The 20,024-nt window shown below is 35.0% G+C and overlaps 1 protein-coding gene across 2 annotated transcripts in view; it reads right to left on the bottom strand.

The window, feature by feature from the left end:
• NBN (nibrin) overlaps nucleotides 1–20,024 on the bottom strand; it is a 53,481-nt gene that overhangs the window by 19,008 nt on the left and 14,449 nt on the right. For both annotated transcript variants that reach the window (XM_082719418.1, XM_082719419.1), the window contains 6 exons: nucleotides 14,352–14,469; nucleotides 13,171–13,364; nucleotides 9,064–9,161; nucleotides 5,633–5,756; nucleotides 3,786–4,061; nucleotides 1,562–2,003 (listed from right to left, as the gene is read on the bottom strand). In XM_082719418.1, the coding sequence (XP_082575544.1) occupies nucleotides 1,562–2,003; nucleotides 3,786–4,061; nucleotides 5,633–5,756; nucleotides 9,064–9,161; nucleotides 13,171–13,364; nucleotides 14,352–14,469 (1,252 nt within the window). The remainder of the gene's footprint in view (nucleotides 1–1,561; nucleotides 2,004–3,785; nucleotides 4,062–5,632; nucleotides 5,757–9,063; nucleotides 9,162–13,170; nucleotides 13,365–14,351; nucleotides 14,470–20,024) is intronic.

The following is a 20,024-nucleotide window of genomic DNA, read 5'->3' as shown; positions in this document are numbered from 1 at the left end:
TGTAAGATATATAAATCCACTTAACTCAGTTTACCTCTTCTGTAAAGTGCCAGCTAATCTTTGATAATAAAGAATACCTCTTTCTCTGAAGTTCTCAATTGACTTACAGATATCTCAGTATCCGATCTTTCTTATCTAATGCTTAGCTTGCTATGGACAGCAATGTGCCAAGCCTGAAACATGTCCCCTACTCTTGTAGACTGAGGGTGAGGGCTGGGGAGTGGTGTGGGCCAGGACTAAATTCTGGCCTACGAACAAAGTTATAAAGTTGAGTTTCTGACAGAGCTCCTTACAAAGTGAGGAGGAACTCAGTGGAAAGGTCTTTACCCTGTCCCCTCTCCACCGTTTTCCTCCCTGTGAAGCTGACATGATGGCTAGCGATGTAACCTTGTAGAGAGAAAAACAGATGCCTAAGAAACTTATACCACAGAACTTCCAAGCAGCTTTGGTTACCTACTTCTGGACTTCTTTTATAGAAACAAAACAATCCTATCTTCCTTAAGCCACTGATTTTAGAATTTTTAAAGACAGCAAAACGAATTATTAACCCATAAAATGAGGAAACGTTTTCTGGGGAAAAAAAAACTGGATGTATTACATTAGGATCTTTTGGGGTTTCGGTCTGGCATCTCTATTTTTAGATAAGCTCACCAGCTGATTCTGACATAGCTGGTCCACAAAAGGGCACTGAGGATTCACTCAAAAGAAATAATGAGGATTCTCTCCTTCATACAAGATGCCAATATTTTGGCTAAACAGGACATATACTTTGTTTTTTTCAACAGTAGTTACAGATTTATAGTGCTTGATCCATACTTAATTCTCAACAAATACTTACTGAATCACTGTACTTTCAATTGCTTAATCCTTATCCTTCTACTTAGTCCTATCTTTATGCAGTAGCCATTTATAGGAGGGGATGACTACAACCATGAATGAGAGGGAAGCTAACGGACCTATATGAAAGATCAGAATATTACCTTTTAACTTCATGCGGTCAGTGCTCTCTGAGACCTGATGACCTAACTATTCTACAGAGAGTAGGCAACTTACCTACACATAAAATAGAAAATAATCTGAAATGGTAAGACAAATTATCAACATACAGGAAAACAGGACAGGATATTACATATCAAAATAAAAATAAAAATTCCTGTGATGTTATACCTATTTCATGCTAAAAATTTATTTAGTAGTTTGTTTTCCTAATTTTCTTCATTTTTCTGTGTTTGTTTTCCTCTATTAAGGCATCTCCTATACTTACCATCAAGGCCAAAGGTCTGATATAGTAGTAAAATAACAGTACAGCCTGGAAATCTATTAAAACAATCATGAATAATAATAAGCATGAATTTATTTTTTGTTGCTTATTACTATAGAAGAAATACTGTATTTTTAACATTTACCTTATCAACCAACAAATTCTTATACTTAATACTGGATATTGAAGATATTAATATTTTCCTCAAGGAAATAGAATAAATGCTTATATTGTCACAAATTTCTTTTTAACATTCTAAGTTTCTATTTGTAGTACTTCTCATTAAAAAATGTTACTTACAGATATTCTGTTATTTTCTGATACTGCTTCATTAAAAGTGCCATTTGTTTCTATATCCAATCTTGGCTTTTTTCTAATATTGACAACTTCCTCTTGTTTTTCAACTTTCACTCCAATTTCTAACTCTGATTTTGTGTTCTTGAATAACTGATCTAATACTTCATCTTCTATGGCTAAATCATCAATTTCTTTTCTTTTTTCTGATCTTAGTTTTTCTGAAGAAAGAGACTGATTGGCAAAATTTTTCACAGTGGATTTTAAATCTCTATCTGTAAGTAAATTATCTGGTTTCTTTTCCACAGGCTTATTCTGAGATAGATGCTGCTCCTTATTTTTCCATACTGAGGGTGCAGAAGGTTGTGTCTGTTCTAAAAGAGAACAAGACATTTCTATTCTTGCTGATTTGGGTGAAGAAATATCTTGATTTTCTTCATCTCTTTCCCTTAGATTTAAAAAGGAGAGAAGAAAGCAAAAACAGAAAATAAACACAGCTAAGTAATTTTTTTGTTTGACAATATTCATTCCCCACTGAATTCACAACATTCTTAATTTAATTAATTAGTATCACTGGAAATTTAAAAATGGGACATCTGAAAAAAAAGCATAATTTGTATGGACACTAATGTTTTTGTAGGACTGTCAAACTAATGGCTAAAACAATAAGGAGAGGCCTATCTTCTCTGCCAAGGCAGCAGCAGCTGGTAAATCAAAGCAGAGGAAAAGGTAGAAAGATATAAAAATACAAAGGACTTGTTGCCAGGAAACAATAGCTTACTTTACAATGTAGGAACTTGTAGGCAGGTAAAAACTACCTTAGGAATAAAACCTGATGGATTAATGAGAGCCAGATTCAAGATAGTAAGTCAGAGTGGCTAAATCCAGAATACAGCACAGACTATGTATTGCAAGTAATATATGAATACATGACAAAGAATTTTCTGTACAATATTGTTTCATTCATTAAGTTCTGAATAAGTACTTTACTCATTTAAATTGTACTAAGGTCCAAAGAAAACATCTCTGCTTCCAAGAAGTTAACCAAATTCATGTTAAATTGGAATAGTCAAGGTGGTATTTTAAGAATACTAATCTACTATCAGTGTGCTAGACAGACTGATTAAGAAGATTCTGTAATAATTTAGGTGGTCAGAATGAGTCAGAGGTCTGGAAAAACAAACAGATGAAAAGGGAAGAATTTATAAAACAATGAAAATAAGAATCACAGTGCTGTTTTGGGGAGGTAAAAGAGAAAGAGTCCAAGATTTTGACAAAATGAACTCCTAACAAAAATAATACATATGCAATGACAGAGGGGAAAAGGTTTAGGACTATGATTTGGGAAAACAGCAGAAAATTCCTATAGAAAAGTAGAAGTGACACTTAAGAGGTAAGTTAGGACCAAATATATTGATCATCTGTAATAAAGTCATGAAACTCTGAAGGTATAGTATACGGCATATAAAAAGTAGTGGTAGAAAAAGGGAAAGTCCCCAGAGGGGGCAACGGGGAAAGTGAGAGAGGCAAAACCACCAGAAGAGGCCCACACTACAAAAACTGAGAAAACACATACAGAGAAGAAAGGTTTGAAAGAACTGAATAGCACCAAAAGGCCACCAGAATTGTCAACTATGTCAATGGCTACTTTCAAGGACATCATGTCAAGATGAAATACTGCTGGTTAAGAAATACTTCATACAGAAAATGGGAGCAGTAACAATAATCTCCTTTTCTGAGAAATTTAACAATGATTGTGAAGAACAAGAGGCAGTAGCTAGAGGAAAGAACCAAGTCAAGGGAATGTTTTAAAAAATAAAAGTGAGAGAGAGCTTCTGAATAGAGAAGGACCTAGAATAATTAAAAGTGCTAGAAAAAGAGAGAAAAATTGAGGGAGCATGGTTTTTGAGGAAGTGAGAGAAGTTCAAAGAACTGAGGTGTGGGAAAGCTCTTCAAAAGGAGTGCAGCAAAGTGAAACAACAGAGAAGCTTAAGGTACACAGGAAAAAAGGGATGAGGGAGATTCTATCCATAATGACCTTGGTGAAGGAGGAGATACGGACGTTTCTGAGAGGGAATGAAGTCAAAGGGTCCGTTTTCTACACAAAGCATATCCAAGCAGAACACAGACTAAATATTAATTACTATTTAGTTAATAATTAATATTAATACCTTAATATTAATAATTAATATTTTTCAGAGACACAGAGAGGTTTTATTTAAAAATATACCTTTTTTTGGTAGAAGGCTGAAAGTAGTTTTTGATGGAGTTGGTCTGCAGCCGCTGAAAAGGCTGATCTCTACTTTTATTTACACCTGAGAATTTAGTTGGTGAAAGCTGACAGGTAGGGATTTTCAGCCTTTCCATGGTATCTGATACTGCATCATTATCATCAGAGCTTATTTTGGGGGGTTCCTTCATAGTGGGCGTTTCTTGTGAAGGCATTCTGAATTTCTGTTCCACTCTGGAGATTTTGATTTCTTTAGGTCTTTCACTAAAATCCATACTGTAACAAAAGAAGAATGCAATGTAAAAAATCAGATTAATAGCAATTTTTATCAAGAAAAAAAGTCTTCTAAATAGTACTAATGTGATACAGCTTTAGAACATAATTATCTTTAGACTATAATTAAAGGGAATGTATTTCACTATACCAAAAAAGTCCCTCCTTTTTCATCAAAGCTCCCTAAAGACAAATGACAACTTTTTCTTCTTCATTCCCTATAGCATACAATGTCTGGCATACTCTGCTATAAGAAACTATCATACATATATGGTGTATCAACCTAGTATTCTATAATAAATTAAACTGAGTGATAATCTTAGATAATTTTTGCTTTGTTTAAAATTTTACAATTATTTTCATGCAAAAAATTAATAAAAAAGGAAAATCAAAAAAGAACAATCTCCTATAATTCCAGCATCATACATAATGAGATATTTAGATCCCATTTAGATCTAAATGAGATGATTTTAGATTCAGATGAATTGATATGGTTATATTCCAGCCAGATGGCAGGAATATAGATGAACTGATATGGTTACATTTCAGCCAGATGGCAGTCCCCAGAATAGAATATAATTCTCTACTACCAGAAAAATATTTAAAATAAACACACAGACACACACACACACACAGTTCCACAATGTATGGTTACATAAACTGCCCTTAATATTCTTCATTTCACGAAAAAGAAGTAAACTGGTCATATACATGACTCTCAAAACATTAATAGTTTCTCTTTAAAAACTTACATCTGAAAAAAAAAACTTACATCTGGCCTCAATATAAAAAAAACAATGTATTAAAAATTTAAATATGACCTAAAAGTGATATCACAAGTATTTTTCAATATGAGTAGCTCATTAATGTATTACTTAAAAACACAATACGTTCTCTTAAATGAAAAATACCACAGAATACAAATGACCTACCCCTGCTCCATGAAACCCTCAAAGAACAACAACAAAAACCTCTTCGAACAGTGAACCACTAGAAAACTATCTTTATGAACAAATATTAGTTATTTAGATAGCCAGGTAGACACATAGAAAGTATCTCCAAAGTTATACTCAGATAAAGGCAATATTATAGTATAAATTTATTTCAAACTTGCTTCAACAATCACAAATAAAGTACTGTAATTCTTTACAGCCTTCTATGTACATCTGTAAGGAACAAAAACAAAAAAGCTTTATCATCAGACAGGGGTTAGCAAACTATGGCTTACATGCCAAATCTGGCTTGCCACTTGTTTTCATAAATTAAGTTTTATTGGAACACAGCCACACACATTCATTTACATGTTGTCTAAGGCAGATTTAATGCTACAAAGGCAAAGCTGACTAGCTGTAACACAGATCACTCACTCACAAAGCCAAAAAGATTTACTGTCTGGACTTTTACATAAAGTTTACTAATCCTTGACCTACTGTACTATCTTCCCTGGCACCCCATTCTCCCATGCTTTATCTCCTAAGAGCTGATCTGATAAAGACAATGACTTGACTTCTTGAGTACACTATTAATTTACTAATATTATGAATAGCAATAGTTTGTTAACAATAAAGCTTTACCATGTATCCGCTTGTGATTCCGTGTCTGCTACGTATGTTGTGGTATTCAGTGGGGCACTTGGTACCAGGTTTTCATTGACTGACAAGCCTTGGGAATGGCCTGGCCCTGGAGTCCTCTTCAGTGCTGTAAATGACACAAGTGAAAGGAAGAATCAAAACTGCTAGACACAAAATGGACATTCTGTCACTTAAAATGTCTAGACTGTGTCATGCTGAGGGAAACAAGTGGCCAACACAGAACACAGCTATCTTCACTCAGTGGAACCAACAAATATTTAATGAAATGGCCCTAAAAAAGCAGCCTGTTGGCATCTGTAATGGAATCATTTAAATCAAATCATTTTAAAGCTACATCAAATCCTTTGTGAAGTATTACCAACTTAAAAATAAAATCAACTTATATTATTTTTTTTTTAAGATTTTTATTTATTTATTTGTCAGAGAGAAATTACAAGTACACTGAGAGGCAGGCAGAGAGAGAGAGAGAGAAGGAAGCAGGCTCCCTGCTGAGCAGAGAGCCCGATGCGGGACTCGATCCCAGGACCCTGAGATCATGACCTGAGCCGAAGGCAGCGGCTTAACCCACTGAGCCACCCAGGCGCCCCATAAAATCAACTTATATTATAATTCAAATTATGATTCGAGTTAGAAGACAAAAACTGTGCTTCTTCCCTACAGAAAGAGTATCAACTCTACTTTGACACAAATAAAAATTAATGTGAGTTTCACTTTCTGAAGGAATACTATTTGAAAAGAAAATATAAATATTTTAGGTATAAATTCCATGGCCACTCCAGAAAACCATTAATGATTACTTCATCTTTTAATTTACTAGAATAGCAAGTCAAGTGATACTCTTCTGGCATACTCTCCTTGAACCTTCCACACTGAATCAGGTATCCTTCATTTCAGCTTCCATACTACCCTTTACATCACTCTGCTAACTTTTAACACACTGCATGCTTAACTTTCATCAACTGCATGCATTAAGCTATTTAACCTCTCCATACCTTAGCTTCCTCATCAGAACCATCTTGTTTTGAGGACAAAATGAACTGATACATTGACAGCACTTAGAAAAATGCTTGGAACACAGTAAGTACAATGCATTTATTAGCTGTTATCATCATCATCACCTTATACTACACTTATTTACTTGTTACTTTCCATTATTAGACTTGGAATCTCCTTGAGGATAGGACCTGGTTCTTGTTCATTTCTAAATCTGCAGTCCCTGAGCAAAGTTTGGGACATGAGAGATATAAATAAGTTAATGGAATTAAATAATTAAATGAAAAATTTAAAAAGTTGACATCTACTAAGTATCTAAGTTAAATCATCACTGGTTAGGTCTCATGACATAGGTTGTGCTTAGTAAATGTTTATTACTGATTCCAAATTCTGCCACTTTCCTTATGTGATCTCATTAGAAGCTCATTGTTATTTCCTTAAATACAAATATTCCTAGAATTCATTTCAGCTTACACAGAAGTCTGTAAAAAATAGTAATTACAAATGCTTATATTGTCACTAAAAGAAACTGTAAGTTGGATCTAATGATCCCAGAATAAGGAATCTTTGTCAACAAAAGATTTACAATGTTTTCCTTGCTAAAAATACTATAGGGGCAGGGCTTTGATTTGCTTACCTCTTTATCCCAAGTATTTAAAATAATTACAGGTATGTAACAGATGTTCAATAAATGCTTGCTGAATTCATAAACAAACATAGACGGAAGAAAATAAGGAGGGGAGAAAGGGAGGGAGAGACACATGCATTTATCCTATTCCCGCCCAATGGGTTGTATTCTAAAACTGCTTATAAGTCACATGTCTAGGACTTGGAGCCTACACAGATCCATCTATAAGTATGTGCAGGAAGTAACACTACTAATTAAAATGTTGATTTTCACTACTTATGACTCTGTTTCTATCTGAAATGATACAACAGAAAAGGTACTGGTCTAAATGTTCAGAAAACTCACATTTTAGGATTGGGTTGGCCATGAATCATTTATGGAATCTTAACTGCTCTCAGCCTTACGAGCTTGCTTACCTTTTAATAGAAAGACAGATTAGATGATCTCTAGAGCCCTTTTGGCCATGAACACATTTCCAACAGTGGATGATAAAACTTTGTTGCTCCACACTGGCAAAGATAATCCTGTGTGCCAATAATTTAGTTCAATTAAGCAAATATTCACACTGTGTACAAAAAAGTACTGTGCTTGGTGGTGCTGTCAGGGGATCCAAAATTAATTAGAGCTTATAACTCATTTAGTGGCTAAAAAGGCATGGAACCAACCGCTTATATTTCAAAGTAGGAAGAAAGTCTAGCTAGAATGCAAAAACGTTATTGGGGTATAGAAAGTAATTCTGACTTGGAGAAGAATTATGGGAGAGAAAATAACTTAGAAAAACTTCATGAAAGAGGTGAGCATCTGCTAAATGAGTCAAATTTTGAAGAGCAGTGTTAGCATCCTAGAACAGGGACCAGGATGAACAAGATTGAGGAGTGTGGAAATTATAAATAATATGGCACGTATAAACTGTAGGGAGGTGTATTTTTTAAAAAATAAAGACAGGGCGCACCTGGGTGGCTCAGTGGGTTAAAGCCTCTGCCTTCAGTTCAGGTCATGATCCCAGGGGCCTGGGATCGAGCCCTGCATCGGGCTCTCTGCTCAGTGGGGAGCCTGCTTCCTCCTCTCTCTCTCTCTCTGCCTACCTCTCTGCCTACTTGGTGATCTGTCTGTCAAATAAATAAATAAAAATCTTTTTAAAAAAATAAATAAAAAATAAAGACAGGAGGAAAAAGGCTAAACTGTTGAGGACTCAGAACTCTAGATGAAGGGCTTAGGGTTTTATTTTATAAATAATGAGCTAGTAAAAGGTTTTAAGAAAAAGTGGATTCTACTGGCAAAGTGAAACATTAACTGTAGAAATGAGTATGGAGGCAGGGCCATTACTGCCGGCAACTCTAACAGCCCTCAGGAAAGGAAGACAATGGGAAGTTCAAGTGCGGCAGTGGCTGTGAGAACGGATAGTGGCAGACCTCTTGAGCAGAAGCTGTACAAGGAGAATTTCAGGTCTTGTTTTAGCTTTTCCTTGGTGGCTGGTTTTAACTGAACCTATCAGTTGTATCTGCCTTTAATTGCTTGAAGCCTGACTTTTAGAATATAAAGTTCACAGTAACAGGTATCTTGTTTTATTCACCACTGTATCTTCAGCACTTCTTTAGAAACAGTGCCCAGTAGTACATGGCAGCCACAAATATTTATCAAGTAAATAAAATGGTAAATAGATGAGTTTCAAAAGGTGGTGAAAATCGTTATCCTTAACAAGTACACAGTAATGTGCACAGAGCTTATCACCAAGTTACAATTAACAGCTGTTAAAAAAAAAAAAAAATCAATAAAATATTGTTTTCATTACCTGTATTGGGCTGGCCTTGAGGATCACAGTAATTCTCTGTAGTCATGAAAATGACTGCCAATCCAATTTCTGCTTCAGGAATAGGTCTAAGCCCCTGCCTATGAAAATAAAATAGTTTAAGCATGATAATATATTAAAACTAACAACCTCTATTAACATGATGTCAAGTGAAATCTTTTTATTCCTTCCCAAAAGAGATAACACGATTTAATGGTAATGGAGAGAATTTCAAATACACAGAGTACTGGCCTACTCAACTGGGGAAATATTATACTGGGCACTACCTTTAGCAAGTCAGTCATCTCACTTGTAAAATAAAGGCCTAGAGTAAAGGAGATAGAACCTTCCATTTCTAAAATTCTTTCACTTTCAGAAAAAGGAAACAGTAATACCAGATGAAGTAATAAAATAAGTTTTTATAAGCACATCTATTACTAGGATCCAAAGATAAAATTTAAAAGACAGAAGAGGGCAGAAAGGGACAGAGATAGAAAAGTTCAAAGAAATATCATAAGCTGTATCTCTACACGTTCTGTAATTTTAAGTTTAGTAAATAAAATCATTTTACCAAACTTACATGTATTAAGGAATCTTCTTAAAGGAATCTTATAGTGAACCTACCTTCTGTTTTCTATTATGTGAACGAGACAAAGACAATTTAGTAACACTGCTATATAAAACTATACCTCAGAGTTTAAGAACTACAAAACTTTTTTTTTTTTTAAGATTTTATTTATTTATTTGAGAGAAGAAGTGAGTGACAGAGAGGACAAGCTGGGGAAGGCACAGGGGAAGAGGGAGGAACAGGCTCCCTGCTTAGCAGAGTACCCGATGCTGGGCTCCATCCCAGTACCCCAGGATGATGACCTGAGCTGAAGGCAGATGTTCAACCGACTCAGCCAACCAGGTGCCCCAAAACTACTTTAAATATTTATTGCAAAGATGCTTTAAGTGGTTGTAGTAGTTTCAAAGGTATTTTTCAAATGCCTACTGTTTGCTTTTTGTATGTCCTGGGTTAATGTAACAGAACTCAACTATATGTGCAATTATAATATGAAAATATATTTTTAAAGTATTATAATCAAGTGATCACATATATATACTGACAGTTCAGGCAATTCAAAATTGGTATTTTATTATCTTACTTTTTTAAACAATAAATATATTATGTAAATTAGAAAGATTGGCTCCATAAAGTAAAAACATTTTAAATATATAATTAATAATAATGTTATACAGATAATTACATTATTCTAAATGGGGAAACATCCTAAATGGGGAAACACAACCTTTTAAAATCAATAGCAAGGGGCGCCTGGGTGGCTCAGTGGGTTAAAGCCTCTGCCTTCAGCTCAGGTCATGATCCCAGAGTCCTGGGATCGAGACCCGCATCAAACTCTCTGCTCGGCAGGGAGCCGGCTTCCCCCTCTCTCTCTGTCTGCCTCTGCCTACTTGTGACCTCTCTTTCTCTGTCAAATAAATAAATATTTTTTAAAAAATAATAAAATAAAATCAATAGCAAGATAAATGTGGCTCCTAAGACTACCTCTGCTCTAGACATGCTGGTAGGTACAAAGCAGAGAAAAAGGAGAAGCATCAGAAGTATACGGCTTAAAAAAGGATAGAAACACAGATAATATGATTTTTACAAAAAAAAGGACTACAAATACATTACAAATAAAAAGGGGAGTCTACCAAGGTGGCAGGATATGATTAATATCTAAATGTCTATTGAATTTATATACACTATCAATAAACAACTAGAAAATGTGATTAAAGGGTTAATATTATCTATTTATATTCTACCTATTGGATACATAATATCTACCACAGAATATGTAGTACCTTGGAATAAATCTAATAAAAGATACTCAAGATCTTTACAGGGAAATTGTAAAAATTGTTTAATTCTCACCAAATTGATTTGTGAATTCAATGGAATTCCTAATAAAAATCTCAACAGGATCTTTGAAAAGATGATTCTAAAATGTATATGGAAAAATAAAGAGCCAAAAATGAACAGGAGGCTTCTAAAGAAGACCAGCAACATTTGGCCATACCAGATATGAGGACTCACTTGAAGTCACAGTAATTAAGACAATGTGGTAAATGTGGTATTGGCATAAGGACGTATTGACCAATGGAACAGAGAAAAGCCAACAACATTCCTATGATGTATGGGACATTGGTATAAAGTAGAATCAATTCCAAATAGTTTAAAAGCAAATTTCAAAAAGAATGTATCAAAACACTAGCAACAAATTAGTAAAAAATTAGGTGAATATCCTTTTGATCTATGAATAGAAAGAGATTTTTTTAAAATACAAAAAGCGCTAAGAAAGAAAAGGTTGTTAATTTTCAGTATATTAAATTAAGAACTTTCATGTATCACACAGTAAAACATTATGAAGTGGTAAAAATTCTGCAACATATATGAGTGAAAAAAAGATTAATATGGAAAGAACTTCTACAAATAAAAAAAAAATACACAAATATATAATTAACATATGATCCAGAAACTGCACTCTAGGGCATTTATTCCAAAGAAATGAAAACTTACATTCACAAAGAAACTTGTACATGTATGTTTACAGAGGTTTTATTTGTAATAAAAATTGGAAAAAAATGTAAGAATGACTCAAAAACTAGTATATACACATCTATATATTCTCAATACTACTCAGCAATTAAAAAGGATGAATGATAGAAACAACCTAGATGAATCTCCAAAAAACTTTGCTGAATGAGAAAAACCAGTCCTAAAGTGTATATAATATTTCATTTATATAACATTTTTTTAAAAAGACAAAATTTTAGAAAGAGAATGAATTAGTGGTTTTCTAGGATTTGGGGACACGGAGTGAGAAATGGGGAGGGAGGGAAGGAAGTGGGTATGGTTATAAAAGAACAGGACAGATCCTATGGGGATGGAATTGTTCTTTATCTTGACTAAGGTAGTGATATATGCACCAACAAGTGATAAAACTGGACAGAACTAAAACACACACACACACACACAGGGAAATCCGTATAAAAAACTACAATTAGAGGGACGCCTGGGTGGCTCAGTTGGTTAAGCAGCTGCCTTCGGCTCAGGTCATGATCCCAGGGTCGTGGGATCGAGTCCCACATCCGGCTCCTTGCTCGGCAGGGAGCCTGCTTCTCCCTCTGCCTCTGCCTGCCTCTTTGACTGCCTGTGCTCGCTCGCTCTCTCTCTCCCTCTGTCTCTGGCAAATAAATAAATAAAATCTTTAAAAAAAAATTTTGTTAAAAAAAAAAACTACAATTAGAAAACTGGGTGAAAACATGACAAGAGGGGGCACCTGGGTGGCTCGGTGGGTTAAAGCCTCTGCCTTCAGCTCAGGCTTCTCTCTTCCTACTTCTCTGCCTACTTATGATCTCTGCCTGTCAAATAAAAAAAAAAAAATGACAAGAGGGGCGCCTGGGTGACTAAGCAGGTTAAGCCTCTGCCTTGGGCTTGGGTCATGATCTCAGGGTCCTGGGATCAAGTACCATACTGGGCTCTCTGCTCAGTGGGGAGCCTGCTTCCCTCTCTCTCTGACTGCCTCTCTGCCTACTTGTGACCTCTGTCAAATAAACAAAAATCTAAAAAACAAACAAACAAAAACAAAAACATGAGCAGATATTTGAGAACAGTAAAAACGGACGTCCATTAAATATCAGGAAAAATGTTAAGCATCACTGGTAATGAGAAAAACAGAAACAAAAAATCACAGGATATGATTATATATCCATTTAATTAGCAAACACTGTAAAGTCTAACAATACCAAGTGTGGAAAACAATGTGCATCTACTTGATCTCTTACATACTGTGGGTGGAAGTATAAAGCAGAAAACAAGTTTGAAACTCCAGAGGTTGAGTATTCACATAACCTGTGACCCAGAGGTTCTAACCCTAAGAATATTCTCCAAAGAATATCTTGCAGACGCATGACCATGAAATGTACAAAAATGATCTCAGTAGCAGTTTTTACACAATAAAATCTAATTCTTGTATATCCTTCTACACTGTTAATTCAGTACAATAAAAAAAGTTACAGATAAAAGGGTCTTTATTTTTTTTATTAATAAAGATGATTCTGTACCTCTGGAGCTGATCCATAATTGAGTGAATCCATTTTTTCTGAGAGTCAGGAATTAGAATCTGTGAGCTTGTTATTCCTACGTCAACGACACAAATTCCAGGAGCTGAAAAGAAACTATCTTTTTCTTCATTTTCTTCTGTTATCAACCTGGCATTTCCTCCTCCAAAAACAACTGCTGAACTTAACTTTTTATGCTAAAAATAGAAATAGAAAAAATACAATGAAATAGCCACATTCAATTCCTTGAATACATTCTTTTAAATTTATTTTAATTCCAGTGCAGTTAACAGTGTTATATTAGTTTCAGGTACACAATATAGTAATTCTACATTTCCGTATCACCCAATGCTCATCACAAGTACATATCACAGTCCCCATCACCTATTTCGCCCATCCCCCCACCTCCTCCCCTCTGATAACCATCAGTTTGTTGTCTACAGTTAAGAATCTGTTCCTTGGTTTGCCTCTCTTTTTCTTCTACTTGCTCCTTTGTTTTGTTTCTTAAATTCCACACATGAATGAAATCATATGGTATTTGTCTTTCTCTGAATGACTTATTTAGCTTAGCATTATACTCTAGCCCCATCCCCATCATTGCAAATGGCAAGTTTCATTATTTTTTATGGCTGAGTAATATTCCATTGTATATATACATCTTTATCCATTCATTTATATTAGAGAAGTAAAGTAAAAGTAGAACTGAAATAGAATTGGTTCTACTTTTTGAGAAGACAATCCCAGCTTCCACTCAGAAAATCCCCAGTTCACCAGATAGCTCTGCAGCCTTGGAATTGTTACATTCTTTGCATTTCCTTATCATACTTAATTCACAGTACTCTGTAGGCTTGCTTACATTTTCCACCTACAACATAAACTCTTTGAATCCCCATTTCAGCACATTGAAGACATTCAACACCCATTTACTAACTGACCAAGTAAGGACTTAAATTAGTTTTCTATCCCCACCCCCTCACTTATATATTTATATAAACTTAATTAATTGGCCAATTAACATATGTCAAAAAAATATCTCGTATACATGAATTCCAGGCAAGTTCTGTTGCCTAGACAGTTTCACTTCACACTTCCATATAAAATTTCAAAAAAAAAACTATTGATAACAATAATAATTTATCCAGTTGATAATGTTTTCTTCAGCAAAATTTAGCTCATAAGATTACCTGTTTGGCATTCAAAAATACAAACGTTTTCCCTTTGAAGATTTGCTTTCTTTCTTGTCGTCCTGAGAGATCAATGTTTTTATTTCCAATAGCTGGTTCATCAATAGGTGGGTAAAAGCTGTAAAAAAAAAAGTTACAGTATATTTTAAATATATATTATTCTCTATGTATACTGTTATACTGAACAGAGTGGTAATCTAGACACTAGGAAGGTTTGATTTTCATAATATCATTAATTCATCATTAAACTATTATTTTTTTAAAGTAAGGGTTTTATCTGGGACAAAATGGTGACAGGTGACAGATGCCAAACAGAACAGCGTAACTGTTCCTTATTTTTGAAAAAAGTATAATCCAAGGGAAGACAATCCTAAAGTACAGTTTAATTTACAAGAGTTGAACAAGTTTTGTGAATTACAAAAGGTTGAAAGAGACACTGTCTACAAAGATCAAATTCTATTTGCATCTTGTGTTTCCCAGGAACCAAAGTGTGTTAACAATGTTCACATCCAATTCTATGAACTACTATTTTAAGTGTTTTATTAGAGATCCCTTTAGAGAAGCTCAGGAAATTATAAAACTTAAAATATTTGTCAACTTAAATAAAATTTCCAAAGTGAAATTAGAAAACACAATCTTTGGGGGCACCTGGATGGCTCAGTTCATTAAACGTCTGACTCTTGATTTGAGCTCAGGTCATCATCTTGAGGTTGTGGGAGCAGCAGGCTATGCACGGGGTATGCAGCCTGCTTGGGATTCTCTCTCCCTCCTACACCCCCCACCAAAAACACACTTTTAGCTCTTTAACATAATGCTATAAGATAAGAACATCTTAATCATCCATGACAATAAGGGAAAAGAAAAAAATACATAAAATCAACAGGTAATTCTTAAGCCTCACATCAGTTCAGTTTCAACTTTCTGTATAATCAAACCTTCTGCTACAGCAATTTTTAATCGTTCAAGTCCTTCAGCTTAACTCTCTACCTTCAGGTAAAAATTACTAGTTACTAATGCTCATGGATAAGAAAATTCAGTATTGTCAAGAAGTCAGTTCTTCCCAACTTGATCTATAGATTAAATGTAACCCCAGTAAACCCCCAGCAAGTTATTTTGTGGGTACTCACAAACGGATTCTGAAGTTTACATAGAGGCAAAAGACCTAGAAGAGCCAACATAATATTAAGGAAGAACAAAGTTGGAGTACTAATATGACCCAAATTCAAGATTTACTATAAAGCTACAGTAATCAAGAGAGTCTGGTATTATGAAAAAAATAAAAGAGAATAGAGAGCCCAGAAATAGACTGACATAAATTAGTCAACTGATCTTTAACAAAGGAACAAAGGCCGTTCAATGGAGCTCAGATAGTGTTTTCAACAAATGATGATGATACTGGGACGTTTCACATTAAAAAAAAAAGAATCTAGATGCAGACCTTACAATGTTCACAAAAATTAACTCAAAATGGATCACAGACCTAAAGCAAAATGCTAAACTATAAAACTCCTAGAAGATAACATAAATAATAGAAGAAAATCCAGATGACCTTTGTTATGGCAGTGACTTTTTAGATACATCAGGCCTGATCTATGAATGAATTATGAGCTAGACTCACTAAAATTTAAAACTTCTAAAAAAATTTTTTTGAACTTCTGCTCCATGAGAGACATCAAGAAAATGAGATGTACAAAAAAGTGGGAGAAAATACGTGCAAAACTCACATCTGATAAAGGTCTGTTACCCAAAATATACAAAGAACTCTCAAAATTCAACAGTAAGAAAACAATCTGATTAAAAAATGGGACAAATCTTATAGCAACTTCTTGCTAGACATGTCTCCAGAGGCAAGGGAAACAAAAGCAAAAATGAACTACTGGGGCTTCATCAGGATAAAAAGCTTTTGCTTTTTTGTTTAAAGAAAACAACAAGGGGCGCCTGGGTGTCTCAGTGGGTTAAGCCGCTGCCTTCGGCTCAGGTCATGATCTCAGAGTCCTGGGATCGAGTCCCGCATCGGGCTCTCTGCTGAGCAGAGAGCCTGCTTCCCTCTCTCTCTCTGCCTGCCTCTCCATCTACTTGTGATTTCTCTCTGTCAAATAAATAAATAAAATCTTAAAAAAAAAAAAAAAAACAACAAAATCAAAAGGCAACTTAGGGAATGGAAGAAGATATTTGCAAATGTTTTATCAGGTAAAGGGCTAGCATCCAAAATCTATAAAGGATGTATCAAACTCAACAGCCCAAAAAACAAAAAAATCCAATCAAGAAATGGGCAGAAGACATGAACAAACATTTCTCCAAAGAAGACATACAAATGGCTAACAGACACATGAAAAAATGCTCAACATCACTCCTCATCAGGAAAACACAAATCAAAACAAAAACAATATCATCTCATACTAGTCAGAATGGCTAAAATTAGCAACCCAGGAAACACCAGACATTGGCAAAAATGCAGAAGAAGGGGAACCATCCCATACTCTTGGTGGAAATACAAATGGACGCAGTCACTCTGGAAAACAGTATGGAGGTTTCCCAAAAAGTTAAAAATAGAACTACCCCACAACCCACAACTGCACTACTGGGTACTCATCCAAAGGACACAAACAAAATGATTCAAAGGGACACAGGCACCCCAATGTTTATATCAGCAATGTCCGTAATAGCCAAAATATGAAAAGAGCCCAGATGTCAGATAAATGGATAAATGACAGATAAATGGATAAAGATGTGACATAGATACACACACACACACACACACACACACACACACACACACAAACACACGGTGGAGTATTACTCAAGTCATCCAAAAGAATGAAATCTTGCCATAACATGGATGGAACTAGAGAGTATTATGCTAAGTGACCTAAGTCAGTCAGAAAAAGACAAATACCATAGGATCTCACTCATATATGGAATTTAAGAAATAAAATAGATGAACACAGGGGAAGGGAAGGAAAAACAGAGGGGAAGGCAAACCATAAGAGACTCTTAGCTATAGGAAACAAAATAAGGGTTGCTGGAAGAAAGGAGGGTACCTAAGGGGATAAGGAAATTGGGTGATGGACATTAAGGAGGGCACTTGATGTAATGAGCACTGGGTATTATATGCAACTGATCAATCACTATATTCTAACCCTAAAACTAATAAGACACTGTATGTTAACTAAAATGAATTTAAGAATTTTTCTTTTGAAAGGACCATAATCTTAACAGCTATGTAACCAAAGAAATACACTGATAACAAATAAGCACAAGATGCTCAACACATCATGTTATCAGGAAAATGGAAATTAGAATGAGTCACTCTTACAAACAGAATGGCCAAAATCCAGAACATAAATAGCACCAAACGCTTGTGAGAATGTGGTGTGCCAGGAACTTTCATTTACTGCTGGTTGAGAATGCAAAATCGTAAAGCCACTTTGGAAAACAATTTGGTACTTTCTCACAAAACTAAACACATTCTTACTGTATGATACAGCAACTGCACTCCCTGGTATCTATCCAAAAGAGCTGAAAAAATTAAGTCCATACTAAAACCTGCACAGATGTGAATAGCAGCTTTATTCTTAACTGCCATAACTTGGAAGTAACCAAGATACCCTTCAGTAGGTGAACAGATAAACCACAGTATATTCAAACACTGCAATTATTACTCAGCACTAAAAAGAAATGAGCTACCAAGCCATGAAGACATGAAGAAACTTTAAATGCATGTTACTAAGTGAAAAAGCCATTCTGAAAAGGCTACCTACCATATTATTCCAACTATATGACATTCTGGAAAAGGCAAAACTATAGAAACAGTAGAAGTTCACTAGCGGCTGGGAGTTGGTAGAGTGGCAACGATGAATAGGTAGGGTACAGAGGGTTTTCAGGGCAGTGAAAATACTCAGTATAATACTATAATGATTGCTATATGTCATAATATATTTATCCAAACCCACAGAATGTACAATACCAAGAGTAAATCCTAATGTAAACTATGGAATTTGGGTGATTATGACATCAATGCAGGCTCATGCTACTTTGATGGAGTTTGAGGGAGGCAATACATGTATGGAAACAGGAAGTACTTGGGGAGCCTCTGTACCTTCCTCTCAATTTTGAAATGAACCTAAAACGGCTCTAAAAAAAAATCTTAAATTTAAAAAGTTACTAACATATCATGGTGATGATAAGGGAGCAATGTAGGATAGAGGAAATACACAACCTGGACAATTAGTCACTAAACAATCAAGACTCAGCTATCTGCAGAGAGCAACAGCTAATACAGGCAGAGAGAGGTAAAAATATTTAGGTCATAAGGATCACTCTCCCACATTTTAGAACTAATTTCCTTACATTTTTTCCCCTCAGATTTCTCCTTGGCAACATACGTATTTCACGAAGTTAGCTAAGTCATGATTAAACAACTACATTAATTTTTAATTCTTATAACTGATCAAACCACAAAATATATGTGTTTTAACCTTTACAATGGCTACTGTACATCTATTCTAAGACAGTGATTCTTAGAACATGCAATCTCAAATAAATGAGTTATCTGCAGGGAACAACTGACCTAGCCAACAGAGGGAAATGCAACCCACTGCATTATTCTGATTTCTAAACACCTAATTTTACAATTCTATTTATTTACTTTTAAAGACACAGAGAATAGTGAAAACTATTTTAACCATTTATGTTATATCTACAAGAAAAGTTAGTGCTAGAAAATTAGTAAATATTCTAACTAATAAATAAGGTAAATTTTACTATCTCTTTGAATGCCTTTTATCCTCTCCCTTTCAGTAAGAATTCTCCCTTATTTCACACTTCTTTCAGTGTGAAAGGCAACTATTACTTCACTTACACACAAATGGCTACTTCACGAATTAGTGTATGTAGTACTGTAACACCAGATGATGGAACCAGTCCTAGGTAAAAATGGTGTGTAACTATTTAGCACATACATATAGCTGAGTAGATGTGAGTCTGCCTTCCAATGACAATGCAATATGATTTTTAAATTACCTACACCACTGTTAATCACACTGTCATTCTTAATTTTATCCCAACTAATAGTTTACTATACCCAGAAAATAGTTCATTGTAGTTTAGCTCAATGAAGACTGAACATTTGTTAAACCTTGAATCACGTTCCTAAAGATAGGAGCATCATAAACCTTTAGTTTTTCTTGATGGCACTATCAGAGTTCTAACTTCAATATGTGTCATTTTTAGTATTTGGCTCTTCTACCAAGTGCCATGAGGGCAGAAACTGCAATGCTTTTTGACTCATCACTATATCCTCAGCTCTATATTGCCTAATTCATGGTAGGCATTAAGAAATATTTGGTAGTAAACTGACAGTACAAAATATAAATTAAAAGTAGACCAAAAAAATGTAAACATCCCTTAACTGCCCCTATATATAGATTTGAGCATTAAAATTCTGGGACTGAAAAACTATGTTTTTCTTTTCTTTCTTTTTTTCTAAAGATTTTATTTATTTGACAGAGATCACAAGTAGGCAGAGAAGAAGGCAGAGAGAGGTAGGGAAGCAGGCTCCCTGCTGAGCAGAGAGCCTGATGCGGGACTTGATCCCAGGACCCTGAGATCATAACCTGAGCCAAAAGCAGAGGCTTAGCCCACTGAGCCACCCAGGCGCCCCTTGATTTTCTT

This window comes from Mustela nivalis (assembly GCF_964662115.1).
Source record: "Mustela nivalis genome assembly, chromosome: 2".
NCBI classification, from domain to species: Eukaryota; Metazoa; Chordata; class Mammalia; order Carnivora; family Mustelidae; genus Mustela; species Mustela nivalis.
This window is presented reverse-complemented; position numbering and strand designations above follow the sequence as displayed.